The 21,858-nt window shown below is 37.9% G+C and overlaps 1 protein-coding gene across 5 annotated transcripts in view; it reads left to right on the forward strand.

Annotated features, from left to right (window-relative positions):
- ARMC1 (armadillo repeat containing 1) overlaps positions 1 to 19,120 on the forward strand; it is a 33,732-nt gene extending 14,612 nt beyond the window's left edge. For 3 of the 5 annotated variants that reach the window (XM_037379527.1, XM_037379525.1, XM_037379528.1), the window contains 4 exons: positions 12,451 to 12,640; positions 16,020 to 16,136; positions 16,220 to 16,294; positions 16,855 to 17,172. In XM_037379527.1, the coding sequence (XP_037235424.1) occupies positions 12,451 to 12,640; positions 16,020 to 16,136; positions 16,220 to 16,294; positions 16,855 to 17,046 (574 nt within the window). In that variant the 3' untranslated portion in view covers positions 17,047 to 17,172. The other 2 variants (XM_037379524.1, XM_037379529.1) reach the window with 2 other exon arrangements.
- Positions 19,121 to 21,858: the final 2,738 nt, after the last annotated feature.

Consider the following 21,858-nt stretch of genomic DNA (forward strand, 5'->3'; position numbering starts at 1 on the left):
GCTTCTGCATAGGACTTGCAGCTAATGCACAGCTTGCTTGGTACAGCTCTGATGTTACAATACTTGCATTTCAACAGTTTCTCTGTCCCTTTCCTTAGATTTAAATGTTTTGTTTTCTCGGGTTTTAGTGAATTCCAACTTAACTATTACATTGTTATCTCACTATTTGTTAGTAACCATTAACACAGTGGTTTTGGTTGGTCATTTATGTAATGTAAGATCTACAGACTACCTGTAAGTTCTGCAAAATCATGGCCTTCAGCTGGTTTACAATGACTAGCACTACTTGTCATCATATTCTTAAGCAAGTTTAATGCCCTGTTAACTAACCATTGAAGTGCCTGAGTTCTACAATGGTGACTTATAACAATATCTGAAAAGCTGTGTTACCAAATCATAGGTTCCTAAACATGGAAAAGTATTTTCAGTACCTGTTACTGAGTGAATAAGCATTATTCTGGTGTTGCTTTTTCTGGCAGAGACAGGGGCACAATCATAATGGCTAAGTGCTTTGTATTTAAATGTGAAGAAATCAGTTGGGAAGTTAGAAAATGAATTAGCAGCTTCTCACTGTAGGCAAGAAATGTTGTGAAGAGTATTATAGAATGAAAAAAGAACTTTGAAATACCCGGGGCAGGAACTGTGTGAAGTATAAAGGAACTTTAATAAAAATACGTATCTAAGAGAACCTTCTGTGTGCTCTATGTCTTAGTCACATTCTTCTTCATTTAGAAATTGGCTGGAGCAGGGAGTTAGGTATTTTAGAAAGCAGTATAAGCTTAATGTGTTTTTACTTCCTGTTTTTTCCTGCAGATTTTATATTTAAAGAAGTATGGAACTCTGAGAAGCATTGATTATAAAAAATGAAATGGTTTAGAGCGTGGCACAATGTTCTGATATGCTAAAAGGAACAGAATCTGAATTGATGTTTAACTAATTGCTGACTGTGGTAGAGAAAAAAATACCATCATGCTGAACTCAGTGCCTCAAGACCGACTTGACATGTGTCTTCTGTTTCTATAGTGGGGTTCAGTGCTGAGGTGGGAGGGAAGAGGTTTAAGTGGATTGGCAGAAGAGTCAAGAATAGTAATGGCAACACAGGGTGCTTTTAACACTCAATAAGCCTTGTTGTCAGCTGGTGTCGGAAGCATTTTGGGAATAGAGTGACCTTTACCAGTTACTATTGAGTTTACAAGAAAAAGTGCTGATGTAGGTTCTTCGATATGCTGACTTTTGCAGACAGCTTACTGAAATAAAGCGCAGAGAAGGTTTAAGATGCTTTGAAATCAAAGTAGCGAGTTGTGAAGTATTTAATACTTAGTGCAGGTGCAGATTGACAGTATTGTGGGCTGGAGCCATTTATGGTAGTAGATGGATACTTAGTGCTGTGAGGTTCCTCATCTTGCCTTGCCAGTATCGTATGTCTACTTCTGAGTTACAGTGCGCTTGTGCGCAGGTGATGCTTGTTGCTGGTTTTTTTTGACCTCAAAAAAATGGCAGATTTTTTTCTATTAAACCATAAGTGTTGTTTCTTGTGGGTATTACAGGCAATAAGTGCCACAGGGGGAGATGCCTCAAAAAAATATTAATGATTAAGCAGTCTTCATTAGCAGTTTCTGAATGGAGGTGTTGTTTTAGAAGAAAGTGGATTTTATCTGGAACAACTAATACAAAGTGAATATGTTATTCTAAATTAGATGTATTTCTATTCAGGAATGGCTTTTTATACTTCATTGTTTTGCAGTACATGCTAAGTAACTTTCTGCAAGATTTCCATTGATTTTTGCAGGTAGGAAGTCCTATGTAATAACTGGGAACAAATTAAAATTGTTAGTGCATTCTGTAACTACACAGTATATCATCAAGTTTGCACAAAAGGTTTTTTTTTTTAAACCTTGGCGGATGCTTCAACCTATTTTGCTTGATCGCTGTCCATTTGGCTAGCAGTGAAGCTGCTAATACTGGCTTGCTTTAAAAAAAAATCCTTTGCCAACAAATAAGTAGTTCAAGATATCAAAATAAGATGTTTCAATAGTTGTTGCTTTCAAAGTTACTACTTCAAGTATCTGCTGAATAGATTAGTATTGACTATATTAGCAAATGAGTCAGATACAAAGCTTATACACAGATATGCCTGCATAGACTAAACCTGCATTATTTTTTGCCCTGGAACAGGTTGGTGCTGTAGTTTAATTCCTGTTATTCACACAGGTTTTGTTTAGGGAAGCCTTTATCTCTAAGTTTGCAAGCTTTTTTTCTTTCTCTAGTAATTTCGGGGAAATAACTAGATAAAGCCCGTTTCTCAAAATCAAAATAAACAGTGGGGGTTTTAAGCCTTAAAAGGATTTTCCAGATAATTTACTATCATCATATATTACTATATGATTTACTTAATGCTGTTAGCATGCTGATAATACAAGAAGTGATATTTGGCTTCTTTCAAGATGGTCCTAAAATGCTGTAGTACAGAGCCTAATTCCAGCACTACTGATACTTCTACCTGGTTGCTACGGCATTATTGCCAGGAAGGATTGGCTTTTTTATGCCAATATTTGCTGTCTTCCACTGGAAAGGATCAGAGTCAGTTCTTACCCTTAAGATTATTATTATTTTTTTAAAACCTGATGCATTTTCTTGAAGCCATATAATAAACATGATTTCTGCCATATAAACCCATGAAATGATTACTGTTCATTAGCAGGCAAGATGTTGGAAATAGCTACTGTGAAATTCAACTTGGAGTTTGTGTCTGTTGTGCAGACTCCTGTCTAGCAAACACTACTCTAAAGCCTTTTGAGTTTAGTTGAGTAACAAAACTTGATTTCTTCCTTTTTTAAGATGGTGAATATGTCCATATGGTAGATACCAAGCTGTGGAAGATCAAACGTTGATCTTCCATTTAGCATGTAAATAGCAAGAGTTAAACAAAATTGGATGAATAGCTGGCTTAAACATATGGCACATGTTCAAATCTGTTATCCCATTCTTGAAAGTTCGTTCTCCTCTTGTGACCAGAGGACAATAGAATGAATCAGGGAAATGTTCTAAGCATGGATAATTACTCAGTTTGCTAAATGTTTAAGATTGTATCACAGTCACTGATTTTAGAGCAGTTGATATGGGATAGTACTGTGATTTTACTCAGATTTACAACTTAATATTTAGCCTTTTTTTTATTTTTCAGGAGTCTTCAGAACATCACAACATTTACATAGGGTTTCTCTAAATTTTCAGGGTCAGTAGGCATATGTCTTAAATTGACGTGGAAGTGGCACTGGGTAATCCAATCCTGACTCCTAATTTCAGTGAGTTGTCTTTTGTTTAGTACAAAATCAACTTCAAGACATCAGGTTTCCCTGTCCTGTTCCAACCTTTTCTTGGTTTGGTGTCTCCTGGTCGAATTGTCATAGCTAGTGGTGTGAGCAGAGTCTGGAAGATTTGCCAAGTGGCAGGCATCTTGGAGGTCTAGAAAGCATTGCAGGAAAGTCTGTCTGACCTTGTCTTGTTTCCATGGTACAACAACCTAGAAGTAAATAAAAGTAATATGTGGTCAGCACAGGGTTGATATCATCGGAGTGCAGTCACATAGCACAACAGCACTGCGGCTGCACGTAGATTCATTGGGCAGTCCAGCTGCTTGGTTTTTGATTGGAGATTCATAGCACTGCAGCTCATTGTGCCACTTTGAACTTGCCCAGTCCTACAGGTTCTATTGTTTTTCCTGTTCTATGCCTATGATTTTTTTTTTCCTATTGTTAACCCACTACTATGCTTGATATGTTGTTGTTGGCCAGCATAAGGATCCTGCTGTCTATATTCTAGAGGATTTTGACTTCTTTCTTTTAAGAAAGCAGGTGGTAATCCTTTTTGTCAGCTGCTGTATAAAGTTACCTGGTCTCTTCTAGGTGTTTTGGGGCTAGAGGGAGCTGAGGTGTACTGTAGTGGGTAGCGTAGTAATAGCACTGACGGGGACTGTGAGCAAGTATGTGCTCAAGTAATGCTCCTTTCCAAGTTGTTTTCAAATTACTTGCATGTTGCCTGGGATGCATCAGGAGAGCAGCTATATGCTTGTGATCCCACTGTATCATGGGATGCACTAAAAGCTCAAAGAAAGAGCAGCATTCTTAGAGATAAGAAAGAATCTTGCCCTAGCACTGGAGCAAAACAGCCAGAAAAACAGCCAGATCAGATAACTGTCTTGAAACAGATTGCTTTTTCTCTAATACCATGCTCTTTCTTTAGGCTTGTCATTCATGCTCAAAGTTTTCATCAAAACCATGTCAATCACTGTGTCTCATTTCTAGAATCAAGGATTAGTGCTTTCCCCACAACCCCCTCCTGCCCCTTACAGAATGTAGCAATTCTTTGCAGCTTGCTGCTCCCTTTAGTTAGTTGCTAGAGATGATTTCTGTTTTTAAATATAGAAAGAATGGGCTCTGAAAGAGATTGGTCACCTGGAAACAAATACATCAGTGGTCTTAAGGTGTAGTTGATGGGAATATCAATTTGTTAGCCACTCTATAACTGTAATTAAATCAGACGATAAATCTCTACCAAGTATATGCTTTAAGGTTTCTAATACAGCTGCATTTACCTAACAATGTATTTAGATAGAATTCATGCCAATCCATTAAACTCTTACTTGTGCTTTTTGTGTCATACAGGATACTACATTTATTGCAGTGAATGAGGTTCATTATGGAAATAAAATGATGGTTGAAAATGTCACTACTTAGGATCCTAGGGAAAAATACTAGGTTTGCCTTATAGGAGCAGTACTTGCATGTATGAAAAGGATTGGGATCAAGTGAAAATGTCTACTTCTAATGTGATCATAAGTTTTTTTCAAACTTGTTGGAAAGGTACTTGGGTCATTCTAGAAATGGAGTCTCTCAAACGGGCATTTTAAAGAAAAAATTATGCATCCAGTCCTTTGTTACATTCACTGACTGGCTTGGGATTTTTCTGTGGTAAGACTAAGTTAAATCTAGAGTTGGTTTTACTTTTCATTCATGAGTAGATTTAGTATGGTATTCAGCTGAGGTCTTGCCAAGTATGAGCCTTAACTTGGGTACTTAAGACATTTTTTATTCTTCAAACTCTTCATATTTGTTAGATTTTAATTGTGTGGTGGATTTTTTTAAAAAGATCTGTGCTTTCGGGTACTGTTTTTCCATTAGTATGTAAATTCCTTGAGATGTAAGTATGGGAAATGTTACCTGAACTGGCTTTAAAAGGTTGAGATCTATTTCCTTAGTTTTGTGGATTGAGTTGATCTTCCCTTCACCACTACTAGCTTTCTTTGCCTTTATAGACTTGCTTTTAGTCTAATTTTTCTGTGTGTTGGTTTTCCAGTACTCATGAGCAAGAGCATAATGATGAGCCATACAATGCATCATGTCCGCCTTTTCTGATGGGCTGCACCACAGCCTTTCTCCATTGATTGTAAGGCTGTATACCATGCCCCCTCCCTTATGGGGCCATGCATACTGAATATATATATATAGTACAGACACTCTGTACGTGAAATTGCCTATTACATGTGTATAAGTGGTGTATTGCAAATGCGCTGTTCCTGTATATCATTTTCCTTGCTTAGATCTTAACAGTTTCAGGGAGTGGGCTGTTCTATGATAGAAAGAGTCTACCTCTGGTTGCCCTCTTCTCACAGAGGTTTCTCAGCCTTGTGCAGGGAATGAGCTGTAGCTTTTCTCCATGTATCTAGTAAATTATTGGAATTTTAAGTTTTGTATTAGAAGTTTCTAAATTGTTATTACAAGGTATAATAAGCTCAATAACTTTCCCTTGATCACTGTGGCTGGTAAGAGCATGCTATAAGCCAAGGTGAAAACATTTGAAATACCAGTTAGCAAATAGTTTAATGACTTTGAGAACAAAGCCTCTCCTTTTCCATCTAGCCTTGCCTTTAGTTCATAATGTCATAATATAAAACAATTTAGGACTAAGCAGTGAACCATAAGTCTAAATATGGGAGCAGGAAATTTCTGAAATCAAAATAAAATTACACAGCTGCTTATATTTTAGTCTAATTATCAGAAGCATTAGTTAGTTAAGCTGTCATGCAAAACTCTTAGGGAAAACAGTATGTAAGGAAAGTAGTTGGGGATAATATTTTTGCTTTACTTACACAAAAGCCTAACTTCTAAAATACTCTTAACCTGAAAAAATAGATATCCATAAGTAGGTAAAAATGGATCTGCTCCATGTACATTGCTGTTTGAATTTGCTTAACAACCTCTCAATTTGTAATATATATTCACAGACTCACAGAATGGTTGAGGTTGGAAAGGACCTCTGGAGGTCATCTGGTCCAACTCCCCTGCTCAAGCAGGACCACCCAGAGCCAGTTTCCCAGGACCATGTGGCTTTTGAATATCTTCAAGGATAGAGACTCTACAACTCCAGTGGGCAAGTGATGCCAGTGCTCAGTCACCCTCACAGTGAAGAAGTGTTCCCTGATGTTCACAGGGAACCTCTTGTGTTTTGATTTGTGGCATTGCCTCTTGTCCTGTCACTGGGCACTACTGAAAAGATCCTGGCTCTGTCTTTGCGCCCTCCCTTCCGGTAGTTATATACATTGATAAGATCTGAGCCTTCTCACCTGCAGGCTGAACAGTCCCAGCTCTCTCAGCCTTTCCTCATCAGCCCTTTAATTATCTTCCTGACCCTTTATTGGACTCTCTCCAGTATGCCCATCTCTCTTGTGTACTGGGGAGCCCGGAGCTGGACACAGCACTCGAGGTGTGGCCTCACCAGTGCTGAGCAGAGGAGCAGGATCACCTCCCTCACCTGCTGGCAGCCCTTCTCCTAATGCGACCCAGGATGCCATTCACCACCTTGGCTGCAAGGGTATGTTGCTGGCTAATGTTGAACTTCGAGTCTGCCAGGACCCCCAGGGCCTTTTCAGCCAAGCTGCTTTCCAGCTGGTCAGCCCCCAGCCGGTGCTGGTTCCTCCCCAGGGGCAAGGCGTTGCACTTCCACGTCCCCCTGGGTGGCAGCACAACCCTCTGGTGTATCAGCTGCTCCTCTCGGTTTTGTGTTATCTGCAGACTTGCTGAGGGTCCACTCTGCCCCATCATCCAGATGGTTCATGAAGATATTGAACAGAATTGGACCTGGTATTGACCCATGGGGTACACCACTAAATACTGGACTCCAGCTAGATTTCACAGCCCTGATCACCACCTTTTGGGCCTGGCCATCTAGCTGGTTTTCAGTCTACCTTGCTATCTGTTCACACAGTCCATACTCCATCAGCTTCTCTACGAGAATTGTATAGGAGACAATGTCACGAGAAATCCACTGCTCTCACCTAATCTATGAAGCCAGCCATTTCATTGTAGAGAGCTATCAGGGTGGCCAGGCATGACTTTCTCTTTGTGAATCCATGCTCACTCTTCCTGGTCACCTTCTTGTCCTTAATTGTCTGGAGGAAATGGTTTCCAAATTTCTTCCATCACCTTCCCAGGGGCTGAGGTGATCGTTCAAAGATTAACAAGAGCATTGAAATTTCATTAATGGGTAATTTTGTTGTCTTATTGTGGGTAGTGGGCAAATGGAACAAGTACAGTCAAAAGTAGCATCAATGTAGAAGTGAGACTTTTGGAATTAAATGACACAAATTTCCTTTTGATAGAATCTAGGATGTAATTTAATCTTTGGTAAAGAAAGATACCCTCTTTAATTTGAAGACCTTCTGACTCTAGGTTATAAACTTACTGAAACAAAAATTAATACTAGTGAAGTGCTGTTATAGTATGTTATCTGTTGGGCTAATGTGTCTTTAGAGCACAATGTATGCCACTGAGGAGATGCATGTAATAGTTTCTCTGCTTGTACACAGGGTCTGCTGTACTTTAAGCAGAGTTATGATTGCATGTTTCCTCTGATACAGAAGTGTGTATGTAATGTACACGTTTATTTTAAAATCTATACATAAAATATTACAGCTCTAAAAAGGATAAGTTGGTCTTTTGCACAAACATACACATATATATAAAAACCCCTATATATATATTTACAAATGTATTTGTCTTGTCTTTCTCCAAAAGGGGAAAATCCACTGTATTAGTCTTTCTCAGACTTTGTGCTTTTTCTAAAGGAAGAAACATAACTTTCTATGTTATTTTTACATCAGATACAGCTATGCTAGGAAGATTGTTGGGGCCCTTCTATTATCATTTACAATGCGGCATGTATACTTGTCACATGGTGGTTGTACAGCCATAATGCTATATGCTGCTTACGCATTCTTTTCAAGCATGTGTACTCAACCCACATCCCATACACCTTTGGAGCTGTAGCCAGTAATTTTTGTGTCCTTTAAGCTTAGCTAAAACTTTAAAAAATGTCTTGTGCTAATAAAACCTCTGCAGCACTTGGACCGTGTTCACAAAGTTATTTTTAGTTGTGAAGAAAGACAGCTATTTCTTTTATGCTCTTCTGACAGATACATAATATGTTGGATTCTGTGGTCATGTTATACAGTCAGCTTTGGGTGAACATAATGGAAGGACTGGCAGCAGTTTAAGTTGAACTTGGCTCCCCAGTTCAAGAGAGACAGAGAACTACTGGAGAAGGTCCAGTGGAGGGCTATGAGATTAAGAGACTGGAATGTCTCCCTTATGAGGAAGGGCTGAAAGACCTGGCCCTGTTTAGCCTGGAGGAAAGAAGACTGAGAGGGGGTCTTATCAATGTCTACAAATATCTTAAAGGCATGTGTCAAGATGATGGGGCCAAGACTTTTCAGTAGTGCCAAGCAACAGGACAAGGGGCAATGGGCACAAAATGCAGCACAGGTAGTTCTGTCTGAATGAGGAAGAACGTCCTTCCTTTGAGGGTGACAGAGCACTGCACAGGCTGCCCAGAGAGTTTGTGGAGTCTTGTCCTCTGGAGGCAGTCAAAACCCACCTGGACACAGCTCTGTGCAACCTGCTCTGGGTGAACCTGCTTTAGCAGGGGGTTGGACTAGATGATCTCCAGAGGTCCCTTCCAATACTGACCATTCTGGGATGACAGGAATTCAAAACAACAGTGAAAGATAAAGATCTGAGTTTCTGGCAGGCTGAAGTAATGTGAGATGTTACCGCCTCTGAAAGAGAGTGTTACCGACTCTTACCAACTGTTACTCTGCTCTAACTGGAGACTACAGTTTCCCTAGCAGGGTGGCAGAACACTAGTCATGGAATATTAAAACAGCCCAGGTTGGAATGGACCTCGAAAGATCATCTGGTTTGACCTTTTCTGGGAAAGGGGGACTAGATGAGACTATCTAGCAGCCTGTCCAATCGCATCTTGAAAACCTTCAGTGATGGGGACTGTCACATCTCTGGGGAGGTTGTTCCAGTGATTGATTATTCTCAATCAATCTCTAACTGCACAGTGACTTTATAGTATGTACCTGCACCTTCGATGGTGAATGAAGTGCTATACTAGAGTGATTGGGGTGGCAGGTGAGCAAGAGCCACCACTGCTGTGGTGGTGGCAGGAGACTGGGTCAGAGAGTTGTGAGCAGCGGTATCAAACTGCTGACGTGCAGGTGCTGGGAAGGCCTGTGCCAGTGTCATCAGAACCCTCTTAAAGTTGCATTTTTTTTCTCATTTCGGGCCACAAAACCAGAGCCTGCGTGTTATCCTTATTTTTTAAAAAAACCCACACTTCCACTGTTCTGTTTTCATTTTATGTGTAGTTTCATTGTATTCGTTTTCTTGTTACTAATACAGTGTATAAAGAAACAGTCAGCATTGAACATCACCTTGGTTTTACAATAGAGAGGGTTTATTATACTTACTTCTAGACAGGTGTTATTTTCCTTAAAGATCATAGAATCTTGGAATAGTCTGGGTTGGAAGGGACCTTTAAAGGGCATCTAGTCCAACCCCTCTGCAATAAGCAGGGGCATCTTCAACTAGATGAGGCTGCTCAGAGCCCTGTCCAACCTGACCTTCAGTGTTTCCAGGGATGGGGCATCTGCCACCTGTCAGTGTTTCACCACCCTCATTATAAAAAAAAAAAAAAACCAACACTAAATTCTTCCTTAGATTTAGCCTGATATTAAAATACTAAGGTTTCTATTCTTTTTGTAGCTGTTGTATAAATCACTTTCATTAAAAAATAAGATTGATGCAAAACTTGTATTCACTCATTTTACCAGTGCACTAGAAATTGTAGAATAATTTCTGTATGGAATTTTGTGCAGTTTTGTTTTAACTGAGTTGCTGAAAGTGTAGTACTGCATTTCTGCAGAATAAAAACTGGCTTATACCTTTATTAGGGGATTGCTTTGCGACCTGGTATTCGTATGTGACATCTACTGTTCTTGCCTTTGTAGTGTAGTGTCTGAGTTTCATGCTGCTGCTTATTCACAGTCAGTTGCTTATTTTGCAACAGATTCTCTTTATATAAGATTAAAGACTTGTGTTTGGGCTTTTGTGGTTTTTTTAAATGTGAAAGGGGTAACTAGAGTTACCATCTGTAACTTAGTGGTAGATAGTAATAATCCTCTATTTGGAAAAATACAGGAAATTATCAGAGTAGTTTAAGAGTGTGTGTATGCATATGCATAACGTTTACTTGTATAGACTTGTTTTGGGAATATCTTAGAATGCTTGTATTGAATAAGAGGAGATTTAAATTTGTGTTTGCAAGTCAACAGGTTGTTTCAGTAATACAGTTAATCTCGGTTCATTATTTTTCCAAGATCTATGCCAACTATAATGTTGTGAGCACAAAACTTGTATGAAAGTGACTGTTGATTTTTTTTTTTGCTCTTAGGTACTTGTATATTTTATATATTTAGACATATTGATAACTTTATCTTTCTTTTGTGTATGTATATATGCATTTATGTATTATGGCTAATATTAAGTATATTTTATTTTGTATTTGTCTTGCTGAATTTTTTTTAACTCTAGAATGCAGTAGTAAAATTTTATTCAAAAAAACCCTCTTACCAACAGCATAGTGGGTGCTGTAGGTGGGATAATGATATTTTCAGTAGTGTGCTTAGTTAACTGCATTTAAACTTACGAAAAAATAAGTCTGCTATTGTAAATCTGTTGAAATGGCCAGGGATTTTGTCATTTTTGTTGAAAGAATTTGCTAAAACTAATGGTCAGGTAAATTTCATAGTATCTTGATAAGTTGTCACTTTTGCACAAGCTAATTTATTACTACCTCAAGACATCAGCTTGCATGGCTTTATCATTTGTTCTATTACTTTAACAAATTGTGGAAGCTTGAAGTTGAAATCTTTGTGAGTTCCCAGCACTTGTTTCTGTGAATTAACATATTCTTTTTTTCACTGTAGGAAAGTAGAATGTAAGCATGTATTTAAAATTGAACGTATGCTGAAATGCTTTACTATTTTATGTCTTGGTGGTTTGCTTATTACCTTTTTTTTTTGTTGTTGAATGCTGTCAGTGTACTGAATGATCACCAGAACTCATGTTTTCCTCTCCAAATGAGTGTGGTTCAAAACCAGGTGCAGAGAAGGGGCAGGGGGGAAGCTAGCTGGGACCTCCACAAGCTGAGAACTCCTAACATTCTTGCTTCAGTGTTATTTGTCTGTATGGTAGGATGGAAAATGTGTTTAATGTCTGGTAATTAAAGAAGTCAAATGGAAGAAAAAAGAAGTCTAAAGGTACTTGTTACTTCGTGTTTGCTAAACAAAGCAGCAAAGCTGTCATTCATCATTTTAAGATTAATTACAAGTTGATGTAGTAATAATTTTGTTTCCGCACATAGCTTTAAATCACTGGCATAATTAAAATGCCTGAATTTAGACAACAGATTTATGTTAGTACCTTACTAAAATTACCTTTAATCATAAGAAATTAATATATGTTCAATTATCTACATTTTTTCTGTCTAAAAAAATGCTAACATATAGTTTGTACCATAAATTTTAGTCTAATCAGAAATAACCTTCGGATTCCTCAAGAACTGGGATTCTGCTCAGCTGTTTGTGCTCAGTAGCTTCAGAGAAGAAAACATTTGGAAAGATTGCAGTTGAACAGAGAGGTTATTTTTATTATGTAAAAAGGAAAGTGGGAAATTAAACTCACAAGGCAGTTGGAGATCTTTTGGTAAAAAAACCAAACCTCAACATGGACAAAGTAACTGGTGCACTAAGCATCTGCTAACATTTGGTTTGTAGTTGTCAAACTGATGTAAACTATATTCAGGTTGTTTGAGAACACAGACTTGTTTACAATTATATTAGAATTTACAGACTTAAAAATTGGAGTATTGGAAAGGAAATAGCTGTGCCTAATTTCTCCTCTTTTAAAATCTTTGCTATTTGTTGACTGTATAATTGTATTTCTGTAGCACGTGGAGTATTCCAGTTTCAAGGACATAATGAGCAACTGTTCAGAGTACTAATGTAAAAAGAAATATTTACAAATCTTAATCCCTTTTTTCTTGAAGGACCACTACACCAGGAGAGACTAAACTTTTAGCTTCTGAAGTCTATGATATCCTTCAGTCTTCTAACATGTCAGACACAGACAATGTGAATGAGATGAATTATCGTCGACGGAAAGCACAGTTTTTCCTCGGCAGCACAAATAAGCGTGCCAAGACAGTGGTTTTGCATATAGATGGCCTTGATGATTCGGTAAGGAAACCTTCAGCATTTATGTAAATAAGGCATGCCATACTGAGATGTATTTTGCCACAAAAACAATGTATTCAGGCTGCTTGTGTGGCATCATCAGTTGTCAGCAATTTCCATGAATTATATTTTGAATCGCAAGATCTGTAATAAAATCTTGCATAAATCAAGCTTACTCAGAAGATCTAAAGAAGATGTTTTAAGGTAAGTTCCTTGATGGCTTTTTAATTACTCTAAAAAACTATTCTGTTTTCGCCTTTCCTAATTTTCTTTTTCAAGAAAGAAGGGGATAAATAAGGTACCTTTAGCGGCTTTGCTTAAGGGTATCTTGTGAGTGTATCAGTGTGTTAAACAAAAAATAAGTTTCCTTTTAGTTACGGAGATTTCAGACACTGGGTTTTGGTTTTGGTGGTTTTTTTCCCCCTTACTCTTAATTTAGAAATGCTGCATTTTCTTTGAGCTGGTTTTGCTACATCTTTTCATTGTCTGTGAGATCTTTTCTACTGTAGTGACCAGAATGGCATTTGAGTTAATGAGGTCTCACTGAGTCTTTATGTAATGTCAGAATAACTTCTACGGATTTATCTACCATACCCCTGTAGATAACACCCCAGGGCCATGTTTGCCTTTTTACGGCTGCCAAACAGCATGTAGACTATTTAAGCATGTTATCCACAAGTGCCCTCCGGACTCTGTATCTTCAGTTTTGTACCCATTTTAAATGATCAGACCTGATCCTTTGCTTTGTTGCTTTATATTTTGCCAAGTAAGCGTGTCCACAGGCCCAGTTTACCAACAGCATACCCATCGTACTGTTTTCATAAGACCATAGTTAATTCCTTTAGAAATAACATGCTGCTCTAGCTCACTTTATACAAAGTAAATATTTTTTACAGTTCTGTCCTTCCAGCACTTGCTATGTCTAAAAGGCAGTGCTTTGTCAACACCATTGGCTTTTGTGCTCTGAAGGGGTTTTTTTAATTCAGTCCTATTGGTTGTCTCCTGTTAAGTTTGCTTTGGTTTGTTTTCAAGCTTCTAGTTGATTTGTTTGTTCACAGGTATCTCCAAGCAAGAAATTTCGTCCACCTATGTTTTGTGAGTTTAGATATGCTGGCTATGGTCTAATTCTATCTTAGAAGTGTTTATTTGTGTTTTTCAACAAATGTAACTTAGCAAGATTTGTGGAGTTTCTCTCTTAAAAGCTGAGGCAAAGGTATCCCGAAAAAGCTTAGCTCCAGAGAGCAAAACTGCAGGCTCCTGTAGTTGCCTAGAGCGCACCAGCATGTTTTTCTAGCTCACTGTTAAAGAAAAGAAAAATCTGACTGTTCGCTGGCTGAAGATGGCTAGTGTACATTGCTCTATGTACATCATCAGATGATTAAAGAAATGTTAGTGATACTCCAGGTGCTCACCCAGCAGTTAAACATACCTGTAATGCTGTTTTAAGCGTCGCGGTAAGTTAGCACTGGAAGGATAATGAAGGATGAGAACAATAAAAACAGCATAGTTTCATTCAACGCTATTCCCAACTTAACTAGCAAAGATTATAAAGTGGCACATATGAGTGTTAAAAAACATAGTAGGTAAACGCAGGGTTATAAACACTGTATTTTAAGTTTACCTGTGTTTTATCTTCTAGATTTGGAACAAGAAGCTGCTGCTAGGAATGATTGCAAATCCTACAAATGCCTGTGGATTTTAAAACCTCAAGTATTAGATACTGATTATTTCAAGGAGGGAAAGGTCGTTTGTGGTTTAGTGTGGGGTTGGATGTTTTTATTTTAAGATCTAATTATCAAAATTACTTATAAGCTTACAAAAAAAGGAAAGAATGAAGCAGTATTTCAGGAGTCTGTGGCACCCCCCTCAGTAAGTTTTCTAGTCTATACATTTTAGCAGTACTTGTCTAGGGTATGGTGATCAGGGTTTGATGTGCAAGAAAATAATCTAAACTTCACCTGTCCTACACTGTACCTGTCCTACCCTGTGCCCACGCTTCAGGAGTACCATGCAGAAAGATGTCTAGCTGTGTATTGAGGTTTGTGCCTAACTGCCATAGTTAAACATACTTTGTAAAGGACATTTGTGCAGCAAGACCGGTGCTGCCAAGCTTCCAGATGTTTGGGGAGTCTATATGGGCCTTGGTAAGGTCTGTATGGACCTTTTTCTTTTAAGAAGTGATTTGTCAGGTATCTAATCACTGAACGTTCATTTTGAATTAAACTGATATGCCTGTGATTTAACCTGGGATCTCAGAGTAAAAAGCCAAATTCTGTCACAGAATTGCTATACACCCATGTAAGAATAAAATATTTGTTTAGGCTAATAAGCTGTGAATGAGTGGTATAAAGTTATTTTTCAAAGTCTCAAAAACATTATTTAAATACATAAACTTACACAAATTAGTTCAATATATATGCTAAACTGCCAAAAAACGCCCCTGATTTGCATAGTTCTTTCAGAGATTAAAATAATTTTATTTACTTGTTGTGCATGAAACTATCCCAAATACTGACCACCAATTATTTGAGAGCTAATGTAACATGCTTTGAAATAACTTATTATTTAAAACCTTGCAGAAACTTGCAGTAAAAGTTAAATACATCATTATTTTGAACCTGTGTAAGGCTGTCAGTTTATTTCTGGTACAGTGCATCTCCTCTTTTTTCCCCTTTTCTGCTAGCAGTCTCTCCAAGTATATTTTAATCTGTTTTGTTACAACTAATCTGTGCAAATATTAAAAGGAAAAATAAATGACAGAAAATTCTGAGATAATGTAGAGCAGATGCAACTAGTACAGGTCAATGTAATGTTACAGCACAGCAGGCAATGTCACTTGCTTTAAGCATAACATTCTGTGGGTTATCAACCAAATATTTTCCCTTTGAAATAAGAATTGTGCTGTGCAGTGATGTCTGTGAGCTGCCACAGATGAAGCAGCTGAAAGATACAACAGCTGCTTTGATGCATTCAGTCAGTATGGAGGCAAGGTGTCTGATAAATACCAACTTAAACACTAACTATTCATCAATGAGCACTTCAGTCAATCAGAACTTAACCAGAGGGGACTGTTTAGCTGATCATACGGCAGAAAAAAACATTCTTTGCTTTTCAGCACTTTTCTCTAATTATTTACAGTTGATTCCATCCTTCTTTGACTTCTAAAGTGTAAGCAATTTTTCTCTTTTTTTTTTTTTTTTTGTGGCAAGAGAGCCTAATATTTGTGCACTAAAATGTAAGTCTCAATTTTCTTCTGCAAAAATGTGGTTGAGTAACAACCTGCCCTCAGACATACAGGAATTCCTTAACAATTAATTGTGAGCATTTTCACATGGTGTGTTATGAAAGTACTTTAGTTGTGGGGTGTTTGTTTCTTTTCCAGTCTCGAAGGAATCTTTGTGAAGAAGCCTTGTTGAAAATTAAAGGTGTTATTAGTTTTACCTTTCAAATGGCTGTTCAAAGGTGTGTGGTCCGAATTCGCTCAGACTTAAAAGCAGAGGTAAGTGCTTGACAAGCCTCCAGATCCTCATGTTATTGCTTTCTGTCACACTAAGCTCTTGGCTTTTTTCTGTGTACTTGTAGGCATTGGCAACGGCAATAGCATCAACCAAAGTTATGAAGGCACAGCAAGTTGTGAAAAGTGAAAGTGGCGAGGAGGTAGGATATGTTTTTAAAATACCAGTTGTTCTAGCTCAGCTCTATCTTTAATACCAGCACCTCTGTGCCCATGACATCTGATGCCAGGCAAAATTTTTCAAGTGAGTGTGCTACACATACAGTAGAAGGAGAATGAAGAGTATCCGATGTCAGGGCATGTATCCGTAGAACAGTTTTACAAAACTTAAGTGTTTGGAAGAAGGACAAAAATACTGTAAATATTTCTCTCCTTAATGATATGAAAAGGATCACAGAGAACCTTTGGGGTTTTTTTGGCTGCAGTTGCTGCACTGTTTTTATTTTGCAACTACAGTAAAAGGGCTGTCTTTATTGATTTTTTTTTTCTTGCATGTTAAGCCAAAGCTTTTTTTATTTATATCCTAATCATAGTAGATTCCAGATATATAGTAGGTTCCATTTATATTCTTGATGTATAGGGGAATAGGGAAGGAGTCTCACAACATGCATGTCTGTCATCCTCAATATATATATATATATATATGTATCATTCTTTTGAGTTACAACAGTTGATGTAATTTTAATCTGTTGTGTTTTATCAGATGCTAGTTCCATTCCAAGATACTCCAGTAGAAGTAGAGCAGAATACAGATCTACCTGAATATTTACCAGAAGATGAAAGCCCTACTAAGGAACAGGACAAAGCAGTGTCTCGTGTTGGGTCGCACCCAGAAGGTGCAGCAAGCTGGCTCAGCACAGCAGCAAACTTTCTATCAAGATCTTTCTACTGGTGACTTGTATTTGGTGTTAAAAGACTGTGTGAATGAACCAACAGGGGGGCCAGTTTTCCATTGGTGTGGTGAACTGCCAAGTGCAATTTGCAATAAATCATCACAAAAATTTTAGATTAAGCAAATGTATGCTGCATTTTACATTTTATTGGACATTTAGCCTGATAGGGCAGGGGTCAAAAACCAGAGGCCTCCAATCAAATTGCTCTTTAATTTGTTTTTCATTTAGATTCTATTGCTTCACTTTTTAAAAATGGGTCCACTGTTATATACCAAATGTTTATGCGTATAGAGCTTTAAGTTTGGCTTCACATGAAACACGTGATGGGGAGAATCCATTTAACTCAAGTCTCAGGGCCTCTGCGAAAGAAAATTCTTAACAGCTCTAGTTCTGCATTAAATGAAATACCCTTTTTATTTCTGCATCCCTTTGGACTAATGTTATTTTGTTTAATTTTCTAGATTTTGACTCCAGAAAAAAATAGTCTGCCTCTTTTTTTTTTTTGCCTTTATTTTTGCCAACCATGTTCACAGTGTGAGCACAATGATGTTCCCTTTTTGCTATCACTACAGACTTGAAATTTATAACCCTTTTATGTATATTGAATTTTTTCCAGCCTGCCCTTAACCATTGGAGTGCTTGAGGTTAAGAAATAAGGGATTGAATAAACACAAATACATATACATACATTGTACAGTAAGTAAAGTAGAACATATTTGTAATGATGGGTGTGACTGACTGAGATATATATATATATATATATATAAAACTAACAAATACCACTGACTGCTGTTTAGGCTAGCTGGGAAGACTAGCAAAAAAAAATTTGTGGTCTAATGTAGGGATGACCCAGTGCAGCTCTGTCTGCAGAGAATAGAGGGTTGTAGGCTGTATTTGGTTAAGAAATGGTGTTCACTGTTAGTAAATATTTAATGGTAACTGAAACTTTAAACTTGAAGAATAAAGCAGAACTGAATGCCTCTTTTGCCACAGTGCCACACTCATAAATTTTGGCTTTAAACCTTTTCATTTTTTTACCTAACAAATCTGATACATAATTACTGTTCCATCCTAATGTCTTTCATGAGGCTTCCATGAAAGTACATCAGCTTGGATAGGCTTAAAAACATATGCAGACAATTGGCTTTACCTTGTTACTTAACAGACAGTCTAGGTTTAAAGATGTCTTGGTAATTTCTGTGACCGGAAGTGATAATATAAGCAAAACTTCTGTAGGTAGAGAATAATATATATCTGAACTGTTACTAAACACTGTGTGCCCGAAAGGATTCAATACACAGTGCTTGAAAACTGCAGTGCCACTGCTTTGTTGCACCAGAGAAATACAGCTGACAACTTTTAAATAATGTTATAAACCTCATTATACAATGCTTTTTTGTGGTAATGTATTTGCTATACTATTAATTATATTTACCACTTGGAGACTCAGAAAAAAAATATTAATGCATCGAAGTTATTCCCCTGTGCCTGTGCAGAAGGAAGGAATGAAAAACAAAATTCACAGGCTGTCATAATACTACAGAAATGCTGAGGAAATGGTAATGTAAAATAATAATGCAGGTCAGAGTTCACCCACCCGTTAATTGTCATTCTAGGGTAAAAAAGAAACAAAAGCTTGTTGGCAGACTAGATATCTCATGTTTTTTAATATATCTAGTTTATTTTTCATCCAGGTTTACACGCACAGATTGAAAATACAGGCTTTTCAAGGCATGTATTGCTTTAAATATGTAATACTACTCATACTGCTGTCTAGAATGTTACAGTACCAAATGTGTTTGAAAAGTCCTCTGTTCTATAGCCATGAATGCAGAGTTTTATTTTTCTGCATAAACATCTGTTTGCATTTGCATTACTGCACATCTATTTACTAAAAGACTACACCCTTTGGATATTAATGGTTCAGTACCAATAGGTATTACAGTTTGTTTGTGCATTTGGTCTGTAGGTGTGCTTTTATGACAGTATTGCAGCTCTTGTAGAACAGTTTAAGGCACCTGTAAAAGTTTTTGAAATATATTGTAAAATAATAAAGGATAATATAACTAAACAAAATATGACTGTTGCCTTTTTAAATGTCTAAACAAAGGCTGGTGCCTTTTTCTGGTATTAGATTTATATCGTTTTCATCTTTATTTTCATTCATCTCATTTTAACAGAGGAATGCAAATGTCTAGGCATAGCGAGATCTTTGCATATCACAATGGGGCTTTTGCGTATGTTTAGAGCATGCTTGCATTTTAAACAATTTTTTTGTGAAAAGTAGGTAAGTAGAAGCTACTTGAAGATGTAATCTCAAATTCATTCTTGGGGAGGTATTTTGGACGTTGGCTTTTTTTTTTAAATAAATATGTAGGTCATATTTCATTAAGGAAATTAAGAAGAATCAACATTGCTGGAGAAACCTTTTGGAAAAAAAACCCAGCCCCACAATGCGGTCATTCATTGACTTTATGCCTGTACTTTTTCAGAGGTCAGATTAAGGATGAGAAAGCCCTTCTACTCTGGCCAAAGATGACCATAAAAAAATTACTGTAAAATTAGAGGCATCCAAAAAGAAGCTGAACTGGGAGACGGAACACTGGTATTGCATTGCAGTAGTTGCAGAGTACTCGATGGCCAAGGAAGCCACCGCTACATCATGGTTTAAGCTCCTGAATTCTCCTAGGGTTATAGCTGTGTATACCATAATAGAGTAATCACTACCATGTTTCCTCATAGTAGGAGTAAATGCTGATGGGGTGGGTAGAGGCAAAATTGAGGCTTATAACTGTGCCTCTGTGAACAGCTGTCAAAGCACTGTAAGCATTCTGCAGTATTGTGAAATAGAATATACTCTAGCTTTCCCACTCCACAACCACCTATGGCTTATTCTGTACAAAAATAGCTGATGTTGCTGACTTTTGCCATAGGCCCTGCAAGCTGACGAGGAAGAGTACTGTGTGGGGCTAATTTGGAAGAAAACATTGAATACCTAGGCAGATGCAAACTGGCAGGTGAGAAGTACTCCTGTAACTGCCTGCAATGTAAATAAAACGTGGGTGCTCCTTTTTGCTTGTGAACAACACTCCAGCTGTCAACTAGTGGAATTTAAAAATGCACCTAATGAAAATTAGCAGCAGCATTCCTTACTGTATTCATTTTGCAGAAGGCTGAACCATAGTCTTTCCTGTTTCTTCATCTGTATCTGATTATTCTGAGTTCCTAAAATGTGAATCAATCTATTTGTTAAAATAAAGGATTGAAAATAGATGAATGTAGAGAAGAGAATAACCTCTCAACTCATCTCAGTTTCTGACTGTGTTTCTTCAGGGAAAAAGTTGATGGCATATTATTTGGTAAAAGGAGATGAGTGGTGGGGTCACTGGAGACTTCTTCTATGAGTTATGGCATCTAATTAGCCTCAGGGGTGAGACTGGCTGTTAAGATTCCTGCTCTAAAGCTTAATATAAAGCTGTTAAAGAAATTTTCCTATTGTAGTTTATGTGGAGCAGGCAATGCTCTGCTTGTTTAGCCTGCTTTACATGCGGGTTTTGATTAGGGTTGAAAAAGCTGGTTTAAATTTGCAGTACTTTGCATGTATATTGGTTAAAACATGGAGAGTGAGGTCTACCTCTGTAAGCTGATGCATGTGCCACATCAGAATTTACATTATTTTAAAATTTCTTCATGTTGCTGTTCATTTATGTGCATGTTGCACTAGGCTCATTAGTGACTGAGAGAGTTAGAGCTTCCCTTGTGGAATAAATTAAAATCCATTAAAGCAGTTGAAGTTGTCTGGAGATACAAAAACATCTCAGAGGAGATGCACACTTACCACATTTTTGTGCCAGTTGTCATGGTAGAAGTTGTTTGTTGTGTTAGCATCTGAAGGCTGCTATCTGGATCAAGTTCCCGGCAGTTCTCTCTCTTCATGGCATGAAGACTGCACAGAACCTGGTAGCTACATAATTTCCAGCAGTGTTTAATACTTGCCCAGTGCCTGCAGTTCAGGATGGTTAGCCAGCAGTGCTTGCAGTGATCTGACCATTTCCAAGGAGCTGGATGAAATCACAAATGAAACCAAACGTATGTAAAAAGCACTTCTATGCCAGCAGTGTACGGCAATATGTCTGATTGGCATGAAAAGGGTCTCTTAAGTAGCAGGTATAAAAAAAGGATACCATAAAACCACCATATGGCAAGACTGATGCTTTCATTTCCTGTCGGAGCACCAAGTTAAATGTAAGTACTGAGAATAAGGGAGTACTGCTAGTTTGAAATAATGCCTTGCTGTTTCATACTTCTTCTCGTTGAGGTCCTTCAGGGATGCAGGCATGCTAACCTACCCGTGCAGGGAATTGCCGTGTCAGCTTCTACATAGGAACTGCCCCTCTGGATGTTTGCTGATGCAAGGGGAGGGCAAACTATCATATGAGCCCATGGTGAGCTGGCAGGGAGCAGCTGGCACGCTGTTCACACCTAACATCCCACAGAAACAAGAACATCTGTAACACAAGGTCTTTACAAAGGTGTTTTTCTACTAGCCTTACTTTACGGACTGCAGAACTGCATCTGTTTACCCAAATTGCTCAGGAATCCTGGGAAGTATGAAATTTTGTGAGCTGTGTCTGATTCTTAGTTCATGCTTTGTTACAAAAATAAGCTGAAATGCCTTCCATTTTGAGGCCTTTGTACTGTCTGAATGACTGGCCTAGAGTAGAAAAGTCAAACCTGTCATAAGCAACTTTCCTTACTGAGTTATACACAAGATCGCATTGCGAGCCAGGCATGGTTGAAAGCCAATTTTCTTC

This window comes from Falco rusticolus, chromosome 3 (assembly GCF_015220075.1).
Source record: "Falco rusticolus isolate bFalRus1 chromosome 3, bFalRus1.pri, whole genome shotgun sequence".
In the NCBI taxonomy this organism is placed as follows: Eukaryota; Metazoa; Chordata; class Aves; order Falconiformes; family Falconidae; genus Falco; species Falco rusticolus.